The sequence below is a fragment of the Chelonia mydas genome, chromosome 7, assembly GCF_015237465.2.
Source record: "Chelonia mydas isolate rCheMyd1 chromosome 7, rCheMyd1.pri.v2, whole genome shotgun sequence".
Taxonomy (NCBI): domain Eukaryota; kingdom Metazoa; phylum Chordata; order Testudines; family Cheloniidae; genus Chelonia; species Chelonia mydas.
Genome location: NC_057853.1, coordinates 40,525,225 through 40,542,748, shown reverse-complemented (window position 1 = coordinate 40,542,748; position 17,524 = coordinate 40,525,225). Strand labels below are relative to the sequence as shown.

Sequence of the window (17,524 nt, the reverse complement as noted above, 5' to 3'; positions counted from 1 at the left end):
TGATGCCATGGATTTCACCACAGGAGAAAACACAAAAGCTAACTCAGGACAGGGGAAAAAAAGGCTCAGATTCAAAAATGCAAAATCTGCAGTAGCAGCAAAGAATATATATTTACTGGCAAACTTTGTTTCCTACATGTAGTTTCTGTTCAAATGTTCCTTATATAGAAGTTCCTCTTTAAAGCAAGATATCTATATTAGGGAAAATTTGACACACCATCATCAATTAAAGCATCTTTTATTTGCTTTACATAACTGAAATTCAAATCTACCTAACTGTATCTTTAAGTGGGTCAGGTTCTGGTAACTCTGCAGGTCAAAACATGCAATCCTTACTCAGGCAAAACTGTTAGAGACATGTACCTCTCCAAAGAGGCCAATGGGTAGCACCCAGCTGCTCCTGCATAGCCAACGGGAGCCACTTCAAAATTCCAATTATAATCCATGGTCATAGTGAGGTTGGTGGAGCTCCAGACTGTTTTGCAATGTAGAATTAGGTGGGAGGGGGAGGGCAGGGTTGATTTGCCATTTAAAAAGAAGTATGCACAAACTGCATAATCCCAGGACAATCTCCTCTGAATTATAGCATGGAAATTTTAAAACTCAGTCATGTAAACCATGGTTTTTTTTTTCAAATCAAATTACCACAACAGTCATAATGATTACAAGTGAGGTGAAAGCAGAGTTGCTTTTAGTAAATCCTGTATAATTAGACATACTGGAATTAATGTGCAATGTGTATTAGTTTACTTATAAAACACTTGCTTTGGCAGAAATGAGTGCAAATCCTTTGGACAATGATGGAATAGAACCAGGTTCTTTTGAAGGAGTGACAGTCTATCACATTAGAATTGCAGAAGCTAAACTGACCTCAGTTCCCAAAGGTATGGGTTCTTTTTTCTAGTAAGGATATGCCCGAATAATCTATAAATCTTTCAGATGTGTGCTACGTACAATAAGAATCTTCCCCCTACACCAATGTTCTCCTGAATAACCTGATTTTATATCTATTATTTTTCTTTGAATTTCTGTAGTATAACATTACAATATTCAAAATAATTATTTCCATCCAATGGGTTCTAAATTTGTTCCTCTCTCTCCACTCCATCACAAGCAGCTGCCCATCCTTCCCTTCTGCCTTTTTCATCCTTGGAATGCTGTTACTGAGCACCGGTAGACACTCTCTCTTGTTCGCAGTGGTTGCGGAGATTCACTTCTCCCACTGTCCCACTCTGTCCAGATGGTGCATGCCACCTTCATTAAGGTCAAGAAGCAGCAGAAACAGTAACAAACCAATCAACAGCAAGGAGGTGCAATTCAGCCTAGCCCAGAGAATGAACTGGGCCAGGCCTCCCAACAAATTGCAACTCCCTCCTTTAACTTTCCTCTGGCAGCTTCTCCCAAATGCTTAAGAACCATGCAGGTCTAAGAATACCTGGTAATTAGCCAGTGTCGTAACTGAAAATTGCCACAGATACTTAGTCAGTCAATCTGAAATAACAGTTATTTTCTTTTTTATTCCTCTTCCAAGTAACCTACATAATGATCAACTTTCCAAGTAATACTTCCTTTCCATTCAAATTTAAATTTTTTTTTTTTTTTTTTAACAGCGATGCTTCTCAAGAAGTTGAAGCATTAAGAATCCAAGCTTTTGATTCCACATAGAGGACAATTACTGGATATGATTCCTCCTTGATCATGCCTCTTTGTGAGCACTTAACTTTTCAGATGGGCAAAACACAAACTCCTCCAAAACCACTCTTCATGTCCTTGCTATATTGAGTTACGCCTGGGCTTATGATTATGAGTGAAATGTGATCTTGCACCATTGTGCCTAATAAAACATTTAATCCATGCTAGGCATGATTCTCCACTGGTCTGGGAATCTGTAGGTTATTCCCAAACCTGAACAGCAGCACAATCCAGTACCATCTATAGGCCTGATTCTTTCACCCGAATTTACAAGTAGATACATGGATTTCAGTGAGATTATTCATGGAGTAAATAAAGTATTACTCAACATCAGTGAAGGTGAAAGAGTTTGACCATATAAACAAAAATCCAACAACAATAATTAAAAAGACAGACAGCAGAAATCTAAAGGTATTGGACACTATAATTAAAATACTTATAAAAATATCTAATCAATTTACCAGAATATTTAACTAATCTAGGGTAAGATTAATATATTAATGTATTTTAAAAACAGACAATGAATAATTAGTCAATGTCCATTTATTGTTGATTATAAAATTTCAAGGAGAAAAAACAAATATTCAGGTTGACAATTCTTTTGAAAAACAAACCCTATCGATTTAAACCACAAATGAAGAAGTCTAGAAAAATCAAAAACATAACATACATTTATATCTGCTGGATATTTTTTGATCCAGACATCAAACCAGTCCTATCCAGCACCTTTCCAACCCTCCCCAAAATAAAAGGGAGGAAGTAGTTGACAATTTAATAAATATAAATATTTTAACCAATTAAATTACATTGATTTTTCTTCCCTTTAGGGCTACCATCCTCTTTACTAGAGCTTCATCTAGATGACAACAAAATTACTGCAGTTGAACTTGAGGATTTTATTCGGTACAAAGATCTTCAAAGGTAAAATGCAATATGTAGAATGATTCCTCCAAGAAGCACTACTTGGTGGAACGTCAAAATTTCCAGGATTTTCTCCATCGCTTTAGGCAACCATTTTTGGGATCGGGTACTGTATGGTGAAATAGCTTAAAACATTAATTTTGTAATTACACTAGAACAGTGATGTCCAACTTGTGGCCCTAAGGGCTCTTTAATGTGACTGTTGAGGGAAAACACGATAGAAGAAAATTTGAAATTTGCTTTTGGAGTGCTGTATGGTACACCAGTCTTTGTCTTGACAGAGTGCCTAGGAGCATGCCAAGAGATATCAGGTTCAGGCAAGTACTCTAAGTGCGTCAGGTGCTCAGGCTCTAGAGGCTCTAAATACCTGGCTGGTTCAATCTACTCCACCAACTAACTTCACACGGCCTCCTCCCAGATCTGCACATCCCCTGCCTCCATGATCACTCTTCCCAACTGACTCCTAACTGACACAATTATCCTCCTCTGCTGGAGACCTATTGCCCCCCTGAGCAGTGTGGGGAAAAAGCAGCAGCAGACTCATCATATTCCTTTTTACTGTCACATTTCTGCTCAGCAGATTCATCATGTTTCCTGGTACTCTTTTCCCCACTCAGAAAGGGGAGGGCTAGTGAAGAATAACGCAGCCTCTGAGCTTCTGCTTCTTTAAGAGGTGGGGAGAAAGGTACTGAGAAAGTGGAGAGCTGGCTGGAGTCATACAGTTCTTCAGAAGGTGGGGAAAGAGGAAAAAGCAGTATCTAGTGCAGGAGGAACTAGGGCACCCAGAAGAGAGTGCATGGGAAAAGGGTAGGGGAGTATAAGTAGGAAAGTCCCTCTCCAAGGCCCAGCTGGTACTCTGAAAAAGTGGCTGAGTAACTTTGAATCTAGAATTTGCTCTTAGAAACCTAAACTGGGAGCTGGTTGCAAGGCTTCTCATTCAGTGAAAGCAACTAGAACAGAGAGGAGTGAAGAGAGCTTTACATCATCTTCCCTTCCTCAATTTTGGCCCCTTAACATTTTGAAATAATATTTTTAGCCCTGCAGCTAGTCACTGTCTTAGACTAAGTTAAAGTGTGAGTGACAATTTATGTGAAGAGGAAATCTGAAAGTAGAAAATAAAAGTGAGGTATATGAAGAGTTACATGAAGCTGAAAATGATTAAATTTAGTTATATAAAAATTTTAATTTTTCCTGCTACTGTGTCTATATTATAACAATACAAAAATATTATTTTTCATTGTGCATAAATGTATTGATTGGGTATACTATCTGTTTAAAGAGTATGATTTATTTATACAAATACTGCTGATTTTTGTTTTGTTTTAATGTTTGCTCCTGATAGAATAACTATTGCATACCAACTGAATAACTAATGTACAATTGACCAAATAACTAATGTACAATAGCCCTTTAAGTGAAGCTAAATTGGGCAAATGTTCTGTTCCAGATTAGTTCCATAGAGCAATGCTGATTTATATCAAAATTAACATTTTTTCCTTTTCTGATTTTTAGTTTTCTCCTGTATACTCCTGTGTGCAAAACTTGATTGAAAAGGACGCTCAGCAACGCTGCTATAAATCACCATGCATCAGCAGTTAAGTTTTCTTGTTTTATTTCTAGGCTGGGACTGGGAAACAATAAAATCAAAGATGTGGAAAATGGAAGTTTTTCCAGTATACCAAATGTACGAGAAATACATCTAGAAAACAACAAACTGAAAAAGGTTCCTTCTGGACTACCTGATCTGAAATATCTGCAGGTAATATACTACTACAGATGGTTTTATTTTTATTTTGTTATGCTGCTTAGGGAACATAATTACTCTAACAATTATGTATCTTGGATACTGTTCTTACAACAGATACTCCTGGGGGAATTCTGCGCATCTGCCGACATGCAAAATTCATTTGTCTCGCATAATTTTGTATTTTCCCGCATAAAAAACATTTTGCCGAGAAAATGCTGCAGTTCCGACTTTTGCCCACCAGAGGTCGCTGTGGCGCTAGAACAGCTAGCATGAAAACAGCTGGCTGTTCTGGCGCCTCAGTGGCCTCTGGTGGGAAGAAGGCGGAACTGCAGCATTTCTTAGGCAAAATTTTTTTTTATGCTGGAATACACAAAATTCTATGCCCAATGTTGCAGAATTCCCCCAGCACCCTGCCTGTGGAGCCAGGTTAGGACAGAGTGGGGCACACAGGGCTGCTGCGGGGGGGTCACACACTGGGGTTCAGAATGGCTAGTGGGGGGACAGACTGGAGCATGGGCTCAGGAGCTAATGGGGTGACAGTGTTGAGCATGGGGATGGGGGCTGCAGAGACCCATGGAAATGAGGGGTAAGGGGACAGGGGCAGATGTACCTGACTGAATAGGAGAGGCTTGGGGACAGTCAGGGTCTGCATCAGGTAGGCTTCTCAACACCCTGACAATCCCACGCCCACATCCAAAGAAAAACCTCCCACCCACACCTAACACCCTTCAAGTTCAGTCCTAGGCTCCTTCTCCCACACTCAGCTCTTCCACTACCCCTGACTGCCCCAAGCCTTTGCACTGCTTCTCACAGGTGCAGGAAATACAGTTCTGTATTGTAATTTAAATGAATTACACAAAGTTCTGTATAATATGCCTCGTAAGGAATCTATTTGTCAAAACAAAACAAAAAATCTTTTTTTTTTTTCCTTTTGGTCCGTACTGTTACAGACATACTTGCTGACAGATATTTTGAAATAAATTACGAAAATAATTGTAACTGGCATGATTATATTGTGTTATTTTGACAAATAAAATATGCAGAATTTTCCAGAATTTTTTTTTTGTTCCGATTTTTAATTTTTTGGGCCAGAATTCTTCCATGAGTAAACCGAAAAATGGGAAATAATGTATGTGTTTGAAGGGATAACCAAGTACAAGTAACAGAATCACTCAATACAAGCAATTCTCTGCAAAGAAAAAACAGCCAAAAGGTATTTTGTGTGGTAAAGTAATATCTAGGAAGCCAATTGACCAATGGCCCCCCAAAACAGGGCAAATAGGTAATAAGTCAATTTGTAACAGAGGCTTGTACACAGACACAGGCTGGGACTGAAATATTTTCATTCCCATGTTGAAAAATATTGATCTCCAAACCTACAAATTTATGAGATTATCTATTAAAATCAAGTTGAAACTGAAGTGTAGCGGGAGAAATCAAGGTGAAATGAATGATGCAGGTTTAAGGTTTGGTATTTAGGAACACACCAAGGTTAGAACAGTAATCAGAATCCAAAATGCTTTCATATGTAATACAATATTGCATAAATTGGAAGAGAAAAGCAGCATGGTAATCAGAATAATATAACTTTAAGGTCTAATATTTCACAATCTGCCATGTCTATGACTTTATTCTACTGCAAAGCCAGTAATCTAAGTTTACCAACAGTACAGAGTATTTGTTTGTAGCTCTGATAGCTAGCATGACATATTAAGGCCGTAAAATTATCACTAGCATTACTTTAAAAAAAAAAAAAAGTATAGTAAGTCAGATACCTCAGACTGCTGATTTCTTTATTTCCCTTGTTAAGGCTGTGTGTTAAACTTAGGCCATGTTTACCAGAAACTTGAACAAAAATAAAATCAGGAATGAGCCAAATCTGCTTATCAGGCAGAGTTGTTAGAGCAATGTCATATGGTGTAAATGCACTGCTGTTAGCAGAGAACCCAGATATACACAGTACCGGGGAGTGCCAGATCCAGTCTAATTAGGGTGGATAAACCTGTTCAGTATAAAGGATGACTCTTCTAAGTGCTCTAAGAGCGGCATTCTTATTGGATCACTTGAAATTTGGTGTGCTCATGGGGGTCTGGGGTAGGGTTAGTGATCCAAATTTGGGGCCATTTGACCAAGGGGGTCATGAGATAAAGCCCTCCCCCACAAAAAAACCCAGCATTTCTTCAGCCTGGCAAATTTCACCAACTTTTTTGAGCACACTGGTGGTCAAACCATGGGTCTGATCATTTTCCAAAGTGTCTCAATCACTGAATATTTACCCCAGCAAGTGGCTCCCACTACTCCTCTGGGGAAGCAGTATTAAAAACATTATTCAGCAAAGAGCTAAACTATTGATAGGCTCAAGCCTAACTCTCGTGATTCATGAGCCTAACTCAGACTGATTATATTGTGCATGTGCAGACAGAATATGTAAGAAAATTTCTGGCCAGCCACTTTCACAGAAGTATGGTGGCTCAGGAGAACATGTTGTGGCCGTTGTACCTGAGCTACACCTAGGCGTACCCTTCTGGGGCAGATCTGAATCTCCTTCCTTCTATTCTGTGCGTGTACTAGGATTGGGGGGGCTAACCCTCAGGGAGTGTATGATCCCCTCTTCTTGTCCCCCACAGAGCTGGAATCTGGGTGCCCTAGCTTGAAGGTGGAGCCAAACTGGGTGGACCATGGGCATGGCTGGATAATCCTGGCCAAAGCAGGGACAGGGAGTCTGGCTGAGGACCTTGTAGTGGGGGCTTAGGGCCTGGCAAAGTGCACAGCTCAGGCTATATAACCAAGTTAGCATGCAACCCTCCAGTAAGCTGCTGCCTGTGATATGTGTACATGCAGAACTCATAAGAGAATGTCAGTATTATATTTACTGTGAGAGTTATAATTATTGGCCCACTATACCTTTAAGGTTGTGCCCTGACCCTTTAAAGATTTGGAGCTCCGCTCTAAGGAAAAAAAGGAACAAATTGGGATCAGAAATTGATTGCAGGAAGGTTGTTGGAGTGCTCCGGTGAGACTGAGCTACTGTGGGACTTGTGAAAGCTGAGTTTGTCTGTTTTTTAGGATAGTAACTTTAACAAACCTCAGTTTTAAAATCATCCTTGGTTTGTGAATGTAACATATGCAGCAGCAGAGCAACTTTTTATGTGTTCATGTCTTCTAAAGTGCCCGTGACTTATTAGGATGGGAAGGGGAAGGTGATCTGGGTAAATTGGGTGGAGGGACCATGTTGCAGGGAATGGTGATGGAGTGGAGTGGAGAAAGAAAAACACCAGTCTTTTCTCACATGCTTAAAGTTACAATAACTACCATGTAATAAAAATATCAAGGTTTTGGCTGTGATTTTTCTCACAAACCATCTCAGCAACTACACACTCCAAATCTTTCAAACCATGACCAATATCCCCATTCTGTTATTACCAAGTATACAGAAGGGAGGAGGAATGCTTAGGAATCACATAGCAACCATGCTGCCTAGTGGAGAGACCACTTGATTAAGATTATTCCTGGGTCTGCCACAGACCTGTTAGGTGATCTGGGCAAGTCAATAACCTCTCTCGGTCTCCATTTCCCCATCTGTAAAATGAGGATAATTATGTATAGTGTATTATTTAAGAGTTAGGTGGTATTATTAATATTATTATTTCCTAGCCACAATTCCACATCAGCTGCAAATGTATATGATGCTACAACTACCTAAATGACCACTAACTACTAAAATAAACATTTCTCTTTCTGTTGAAAAAACTAGGAAATTCACTGACAAGAAACTTAATGCACAGTTAAGATTCCCTTGTGATATCTCATGCCCTTCCAGAAAGTTGAGTTTATTGACACCCAACCCTCTGAAAACCAGGAAATGAAGAGTTAAGGTATTTCAGACTTAAACTTCTGAAAACCAGGAAATACAGAGGTCAAGTACATGCCAACACAACTTTAACCGTGCCCTCTTTGAGCAATGATCCAATATGCCCATAACACATGTAATAACATTCTGCCTTTTCAGATACTGTACATCATTCAGAGAGTAGAGCACATGACAAAAGTAGCACAGAGATTAATGCCTTCTCTTTACTAAGGCAAAACTTGTATTTAAGTGAGTTGTACTTAAAGGCTACCTACCTTTGTTTCTCACACACTTGCTAAACCTACTCCCCAGAAAAATACCCAAGCATGATACATTCTGCAACCCCCTGAACTCTTTGTACAATCCTTTTGCTCTCATCCACAGGATTCCATCTAACACTATACTTTCACTTACCCATCATTAAACCCACAGACCACTCTCGTATCATACATCACTGCTGACAACACCCAGAGCATGAAGACTCCTGTGTACCACTATTAACACAACCTATATAACTCTATTTTGGAATAAGGAATACTGGATCCCTCAAGATATATATCCAACTCTTTTCTTTCATTTCACAAATGGGGGGCGCTCAGAACCATGGCCCTCTCAGATCTCCTCATACACCATAATGGCAGTTCGACCAAGCTGCTCCAACTAAATCCTTCAGTATTCAAACAGCAACACCTCACAGCTGGATTGCATGCAGATAATTTCTAATGGCTATTGCCAATCCTATAGGGGCAGAGTTAAGGTTTTGTTTCTGTGCATCTCAACTCTGTATTTCCTGGTTGTAAGAAATTTAACGTTGAAATACCTTTCCATAGACTTAGATTCCAGGGTCAGAAACGACTATTGTGATCATCTAGTCTGATCTCCTGTATAACACAGGCCATTGAACTTCCCCAATATAAGTCCTAGAGCATATCTTTTAGAATAATAGCCAACTTTGATTTTAAAATTGTCAGTGATCCACTACGACCCTTGGTAAGTTGTTCAAATAGTTAATTAGTCTCATTGTTAAAAAATTACACCTTATTTCCAGTCTTAATTTGTTTAGCTTCGGCTTCCTGCCATTGAATCATGTTACACTTTTCTCAGCTAGATTGACAATCCCATTATTAAATATCTGTTCCCCATGTAGGTTCGTATAGACTGTAATCAAGTCACCCCTTAACCTTCTGTCATCACCTCTTGGGGTGATCTCTCGAGGGGTGTCAGCTTCTCCTGACTGACCCTCCTTAGTTTACTCTCAGTCAAGTCAGTTCCTGGACCCTCACCTCCCATAAAGCCTGTTAGTCCTTCACTTTTTGGCTTTTCAGTCTCCTGGCAGATTTCTTGGAGGAAAGTCTGGTGCAGGGCTGTTGCTACTTTGCTGTCCAGGCCTTTCTGTCTCCTTTTCCTTCCCTGTACTCTCCCATTTATAGCAGGCCTTGTTTCCTCCACTGGTTGCAGCTGTCAGTGCCTGCCTCCATGATATGCCACTCTGGCAGCTGTGTGGAGTTGTGATCAACCTGCTTGCTTGTAAACAGGACAGACTTTACTGCTCCCCCTCCCACCCCCCCGACTATGCTCAGGATGGGGTTTGTAGACCCCCTTAACACCTTCTCTTCTTTTTGTTAAGCTAAGTATTAGGACTGTTGATTAATCGCAGTTAACTCATGCGATTAAATCAAAAAAATTTATCACGATTAATCACAGTTTTAATCGCACTGTTAAACAATAGAATACCACTTGAAATTTATTAAATATTTTGGATGTTTTCTAGATTTTCATATATATTGTATTCTGTGTTGTAATTGAAATAAAACTGTATATTATTTTATTACAAATATTTGCACTGTAAAAATGATAAACAAAAGAAATAGTATTTTTTCAATTCACCTCATACAAGAACTGTAGTGCAGTCTCTTTGTTGTGAAAGTACAATTTACAAATGTAGGGTTTTTTTTACGTAACTGTACTCAAAAACAAAATAATGTAAAACTTCAGAGCCTATAATTCCACAGTCCTCAGTTCTTTTTCAGCCAATCGCTAAGACAAACAAGTTTGTTTACATTTACAGGAGATAATGCTGCCCTCTTCTTATTTACAATGTCACCAGAAAGTGAGAACAGGCATTTGCATGGCACTTTTGTAGCTGGCATTGCAAGGTATTTACTTGCCAGATATGCTAAACATTTGTATGCCCCTTCATGCTTTGGCCACCATTCCAGAGGACATGCTTCCATGCTGATGAAGCTCGTTAAAAAAAAAGTATTAATTAAATTGTGACTGAAGTCCTTGGGGGAGAATTGTATGTCCCCTGCTCTGCCATCTATTTCATGTTATAGCAGTCTCCGATGATGACCCAGCATATTGTTCATTTTAAGAACACTTTCACTACAAATTTCACAAAATGCAAAGAAGGTATCAATGTGAGATTTCTAAAGATAGCTACAGCACTTGACACAAGTTTTAAGAATCTGAAGTGCCTTCCAAAATCTGAGAGGGACGAGGTGTGGAGCATGCTTTCAGAAGTCTTAAAAGAGCAACACTCCATTGTGGAAACTACAGAACCTGAACCATGAGAAAAGAAAATCAACTGTCTGCTGGTGGCATCTGACTCATGATGATGAAAATGAACATCTGTCATTCTACTCTGCTTTGGATCATTATCAAGCATGGACGCATGTCCCCTCGAATGGTGGTTGAAGCATGAAGGGACATACGAATTTTTAGTGCATTTGGCATGTAAATATCTTGAGACACCGGCTACAACAGTGCCATGAGAACATCTGTTCTCACTTTAAGGTGACATTGTAAACAAGAAGCAGGCAGCATTATCTCCTGCAAATGTAACCAACCTTGTTTGTCTGAGCGATGGGCTGAACAATAAGTAGGACTGAGTGGACTTGCAGGCTCTAAAATTTTATATTGTTCTATTAATGAATGCAGTTTTCTTTGTACATAATTCTATATTTGTGAGTTCAACTTTCATGATAAAGAGATTGCCTTACAGTACTTGTATTTGGTGAATTGAAAAATATTATTTATTTTGTTTTTTTACAGTGCAAATACTTGTAATCAAAAATAAATATAAAGTGAGCACTGTACACTTTGTATTCTGTGTTGTAATTGAAATCAATATATTTGAAAATGTAGAAAACATCCACAAATATTTAAATAAATGGTATTCTGTTATTGTTTAACAGTGCGATTAATCACAAAACTAATTTTTAAAATTGAGTGATTAATCATGACTAATTTTTTTAATCGCTTGACAACCCTACTAAGTATATTGAGCTCCTTGAGTTTATCACTTTAAAGCATGTTTTCTAATCCTTTAATCATGCTCCTGGGCTCTTCTCTGAACCCTCCTCAATTTATCAACATCCTTGAATTGACAAAAAGAAAAGGAGTACTTGTGGCACCTTAGAGACTAACAAATTTATTTGAGCATAAGCTTTCGTGAGCTACAGCTCACTTCATCGGATTTCTTTTTGCGAATACAGACTAATACGGCTGCTACTCTGGATCCTTGAATTGAGGACACCACAACTGGACACAGTAATCCAGCAGTGGTAGCATTAGTGCCAAATACAGAAGTGAAATAATCTCTCTACACCTACTCAAGATTCCCCTGCTCATATCTCCAATAGCAGCATTATCTTGTTGGCCAGAGAGATGCACCGAGAGCTTATATTCAGCTGATTACCTACCATGAACCCCAAATCTTTTCCGGAGTCATTGTTTCCCAGGATAGAGTCCACCATTGTCTAAGCATGGCCTTCATTCTTTGTTCCTAGATGTATACATTTACATTTAGCCATATTAAAACACATACTGTTTGCTTGCACCTAGCTTACCAGGTGATCCAGATTATTCTGTATCATTCACTTGTCCTCTTCATTATTTACCACTCTCCCAGTTCTTGTGTAATTTGCCAACTATATCACTGACGATTTTGTTTTCTTCCAGGTCATTAATTAAAATGTTAAATAGAGTAAGGCCAAGAACCAATCCCTTTGGGACCCAGCTAGAAAACACATGCATTCATGATGATTCCCAGTTTACAAATACATTTTTTGAGACCTATCAGTTAGCCAGATTAACTCTTCATTTCCTGGTTTTCAAAATTTTGAGTGTCACTGTACTAAATGTTCTGGAAAGGAACAAGGTTAACTGTGTGTTAAAGTTTTTTGCAGGGCAGATTGATTTAAATCAAAGGAACTTAAATCACCAATTTTAATCATTTTTTCTTTTTCTGAGGAAAGGTTTAACCTAATTGTTAATTAAAATATGTTGATTTGCAACCAATAGATCTCATCCACTCACATCTAGTTTTTATTCTTAGATTGGAAGAGGAAAATAAGCTATCCTGCATTTTCAGTTCCGAATCGGTTTCTTAACTTTGAATGAACTAGTTGTTGAAATGAACTAGTCAAATAAACTGGAATGAAGAAAATATTCTCTTTCCATATGCAAAAGAGGCTAAACAGCACTCAAAAGCTGACTCAACACTTAAACTCTTGTTCGACACTTAAACTCTGGTTCCAGGTGCTTAGTCAGTGACTTTCCCCAATTCAGTCATTTGACTTTCTGTAAAACTTTGGTAGCCAGCATGTATGTAGGCTGTCATAAAATAAAATTTAATTTTAAAGAAAAATTAATTTAAATTCAAACAAAAAATCTGTTCTTTAAATTAACTCAATTTTTATCTATCCTGATTTTTTGTCCATGAATACTGACATATATTTCCTGTTTTATTAAATCATCGTTATAATACAATTATGAATACCATTTTAGAACATGTTGCTTAAGATTATGCTCTCTAATGTATATACAAGCTATGCATTTTTAAGTGTTAGTTAATAAAAGGGCAGATGTTGCTGAAATTAATACAATATTAGCTCTAGTAAGATAAATTTATTTTTATCTACTGTGAATAAAAGCTTACTTTTTAAGGAAAATGTAACACATGCATATGCCCAAATATGTTACATTAAGAGAAGCTGCACATCTTCACTCTATATTAACCATTTTGCCATCCTATAAATGCTGCCATCTAAGTGGCACGTTAGATGACACAATAGTTATATTGCTGAGTTGGATTTGTTGTTCCTTAATGCAGCAAAGCACTGTAGAAAATTTCATGAACCTCGCTCATGCACTATATGTTGCTCAAGTAATGAAGACAATCTGAAATGTTTGAGCTTTCATGGTATTAAAATGAGAAGTTCATTTAGATTAAGGTAGGGTGTGAATTTAAAGTGGAATAGCTATTCCTGATTAACTCCCTGTGTGGATATTCTTATCCTGAAATAAGAGTTCCGTATTTTGAATTAACTTAGCCCTCTTTTATGCTAATTTGAAATAAGCCACTTTTATTCTGGAACAAGAGTATCCACACAGGCAATTAATAGGAAATAGTTAATCAGGAATAACTATTCCAGAATACAGAGTAGCTGTCGTGTTAGTCTGTATCCACAAAAAGAAAAGGATCCGATGAAGTGAGCTGTAGCTCACGAAAGCTTATGCTCAAATAAATTTGTTAGTCTCTAAGGCGCTACAAGTCCTCCTTTTCTTATTGCAGAATAACTCACCATGTAGACACGCCCATACAGATCTATGCAAATAATTTTTTTGGTTTGCTGGCAATTCTGAAAAGCCAAGAAAAAAATAGTTTCAAGTTGAACCAAAACCAAAACTTTTTGTAATTTCTGGTGAATTGAAAAGTCAAAAAAATAATTTTGGGTCAAACAAAACTTTTATACTGACATTTCAAAATGAAATATTTTCATTTTGAACATTTTTATGTTTTTTATTAAAAAAACAAAGGAAATTTGAAACAGAAAGATATTTCAAACTGAAAAAAACCAAACATTTTGTTTCAGAAATGTCAAAACAAATGCTCTCACCTCCATGAATATGGAGTTTCCCAATACAAGTACAATTTCCAAAGTACTTCCACTGCTTAGGAGGTTTAGATGGAGAGGTACATGTGGATCAACTATTCAGCTGATGTACACCTTGGCACAGAGCGCAGAGCTTGGGGAGATGCGTTTAGGGAATGCTAGTATCACAGAGTTCGCTTAAGGCCTTTCGGTTCAAGTAGTGTGTTTTAAATAACTTCAGTCCTGCGGGGGCAAGGCTACCTTCAACTTACTCCTGTGAAATTCTTCAGGACCAGGCTAGCTACTCAAGCTAGTATTGTGAGAAACAGATTTAGGCCTAAGACCAGGTCTACACTAGAAACTATGGGAGAGGTGGTGTTTTTTGTGACATTACTATATTGGCAAAAGCCCGATTGTAGATCCAGTTATACCAGCATAGAAGTGGTTTTACTGGAATTACTTATTTCTTTTGCTGAGCTGGCATAAGCTATTCCATCAAACACACTTATTTGCCAGTATAAGCTGTGTTTATATTAAGAGGGTTTGCTGATATAGCTATACTTTTGCTAGTGTAGACCTGGCCTAAGTCTCTACACTGTTTACAGTTAATACAATACACACACGAGTGAATGCACATGTTAAAGGAAAGGGTATATTGGTATGTTACGCATATAGTCAAAGCACTGTGATAACAGGATAATAAATTAAATCTGACAATTTTGCAAAACAATGGAAAAATCCCCTTCTAGTGACCTATTACCATCTGACTTTCAACTCTTGATATTATAGGGCAGGGGTGGCCAATCTGTGGCTCCAGAGCCACACGCAGCTCTTCAGAAGTTAATATGCGGCTCCTTGTATAGGCACAGACTCCGGAGCTGGAGCTAAAGGCACCAACTTTCCAGTGTGTCGGGGGGTGCTCGCTGCTCAACCCCTGGCTCTGCCACAGGCCCTGCTCCCACTCCACCCCTTCCCGCGCCCTCCCTTGAGCCTGCCATGTCCTCACTGCTCCTGCTCCCTCCCCCGCAGAGCCTCCTGCAAGCCATGAAACAGCTGATTGGGAGGTGCGGGGAGGGAGCGGGAGGTGCTGACGGGGGGCTGCTGACGTATTAGTGTGGCTCTTTGGCAATGTACAATGGTAAATTCTGGCTCCTTGTCAGACTCAGGTTGGCCATCCCTGTTATAAGGGTGTACATCCAACTGCTCTACAGAAAATCCAAATCATAATTTTTTTTGTCAGTGACTGCATCAGCATGTTTTTCCCCCACTTTACCTACTAGATGTTATCACATATTTTTCTTTTTCTTATTCCTACAGGTTGTCTTCCTTCACGCTAATAATATTGCAAAAGTGGGAGTAAATGATTTCTGTCCAACAGGAGGAAGCACGAAGAAGACATTATACAGTGGCATTAGCTTATTCAACAACCCTGTGAAATACTGGGAAGTTCAACCTGCAACGTTCCGTTGTATTTTAGGCAGAAATAGCGTGCAGCTTGGGAATTACTGAAAGTGACACAGAAGTTTGCACATTCCAAAACTATCTTTAAATAGACATGTTATGTTGCTGGTTTTACAATACTTGAAACCTGCTGTAAAGGGGCAATTTTACACCCTTAAACCAGTTTACAAAATATCTACACTAATTTAGAGATTGTAAATTAGAAACACAATATACCATAGCAGTCCTTTGTTTTATTTTATAATGTTAAACTTACGTTTTTGAGTAAATTATGCAATAATCTTGATTTTCAAGAAAAGGAGGACTCTTGGAAACAGAACTGGAAACTGTACTTTGATGTTTCCTATTACAGATTTTAAATTGTTTACTTAAATCTACTTAGTTTGTTTTTTTGCCCAATACAGAAGCAATGAAAAGCAAAAAAAAAAAAAAAATTTCTATAATGACTTTTTCAGTACTGAAAATATTTTATTTTAAAAAGTGTATATAGAATGCATAAAAAATTGCAAACATATATATATCAGATATAGTGTGTCAGATTTTTCACTGGTAAAATTAATTGGCTAAGAGCAATTTAAAAGGTATGGTATTTCAAATCTGATGTTGGTCTAGTTCTTCTAATGTCACTAAACCAGATTATATTTAGTTTTTTTAGTGAAATCAATTTGGGTTTGATACCTGAGAATTAAGACCTTAAAACTCCTAACTTTTTAGTGTTTATTCTTGCAACTCTTAACCATAAAATGTCTATCAGTGTTTTGCTACCAACATAACTGTATGCTCTCTGAATACTAAAAGACAGCATTCAAAATTTACCATATGCTTCAAGCTTATTAGGAGCTGTTACTAAAATCTCTGTAGGGAAGCACAAAAATATTAACATTTTATATATATAAACTGTAATCATGTTCTTTATTTTAAATATGATTCTTTTACATTTTTTGACATTAATAGTAATTAATGATGTAAAAGTACTCCAACATTGCTGAATATACGCAGTGTATAATGTAAATGTAATTGACATAACTGCTTATGTTGGATAACATGCAGAATATGCAATACCGACAGTACTGTATAAAATGGATATTTTATCTATCTATTTAGTGTATATTTGTTACTCATATCATCATAAATGAAATGAACTTAAAGATTACCCTGAAATGTAAGTCTTTTAATAAAAATGTTGGATTGAACCCAAGTTATTTTATTCCTGTCTTAATGGAATATTGATAACATATACAACAACACTTACGACTTAGTTTATTATTTTTTTAAGTACTATTTTTGCAACATACTCCCAGTACACAATTATAAACATTGATAGGTATAATTTCTGAAGGTATCTCAAAGTAAACTCTTATAGTACTTTTTAGGCTTTCCTTGTATTAGTCTTTGTTCCAGTTCTGCACACACTGAAGATAATTTAATACTACATTTTCTCTTACTAAATCACCAAGTTATGTGTTTTCTTTATTTGAAGTTCTAGTGGAAAGTGATGAAGAGAGGTACTGTATGCAAACAATACTGCAAGGAAATTCAACTGCCCTCTTCCTCTTACTTTTTTCTCTGAGATGATATTCTAAAAGATTATTCACTTTGTTCTCTAAAAGTCTTTAGATAAAGTCTTCTAAACATTCTCCACTCAGCACAATTTCTTAGATCAGAAAAGTTTGTGGAATATGAGTCAAAACAAGAAACTCTGGCTAGTTTTCAGCAAAAAGTAATGGGTAGGAATTTCTGGCAGTAGGTCCTGTTGGGCTTGGGATAGTAGAAGTGGCAGCTGCTGTTGAGAGTGGTGAAATTGGTGGGTGCTGTTAGGTGTAGTGCTAACAAAGGATTTGTAGGTGCTGTTTCAGCACTTAGCCTTTCCACACCACTCCCAGCTGTTGCGCATTCTGCTGCAAGTACAAATGCTGTTTTCCAAGAGTGACAAACCAGTCAAGTGCTATGAGGAGTAGGGGAATAGCCAACTCA

At 37.7% G+C, this 17,524-nt stretch overlaps 2 protein-coding genes across 4 annotated transcripts in view; one reads left to right on the top strand and one right to left on the bottom strand.

Moving 5' to 3' along the window:
* Positions 1-16,738, top strand: part of ASPN (asporin) — a 36,493-nt gene extending 19,755 nt beyond the window's left edge. For both annotated transcript variants that reach the window (XM_027817958.3, XM_043551949.1), the window contains 4 exons: positions 774-884; positions 2,520-2,613; positions 4,234-4,372; positions 15,407-16,738. In XM_027817958.3, coding sequence (XP_027673759.1) covers positions 774-884; positions 2,520-2,613; positions 4,234-4,372; positions 15,407-15,598 — 536 coding nt within the window. In that variant the 3' untranslated portion in view covers positions 15,599-16,738. The remainder of the gene's footprint in view (positions 1-773; positions 885-2,519; positions 2,614-4,233; positions 4,373-15,406) is intronic.
* Positions 1-17,524, bottom strand: part of LOC102944498 (centromere protein P) — a 316,300-nt gene that overhangs the window by 168,415 nt on the left and 130,361 nt on the right. The window lies entirely within an intron of this gene.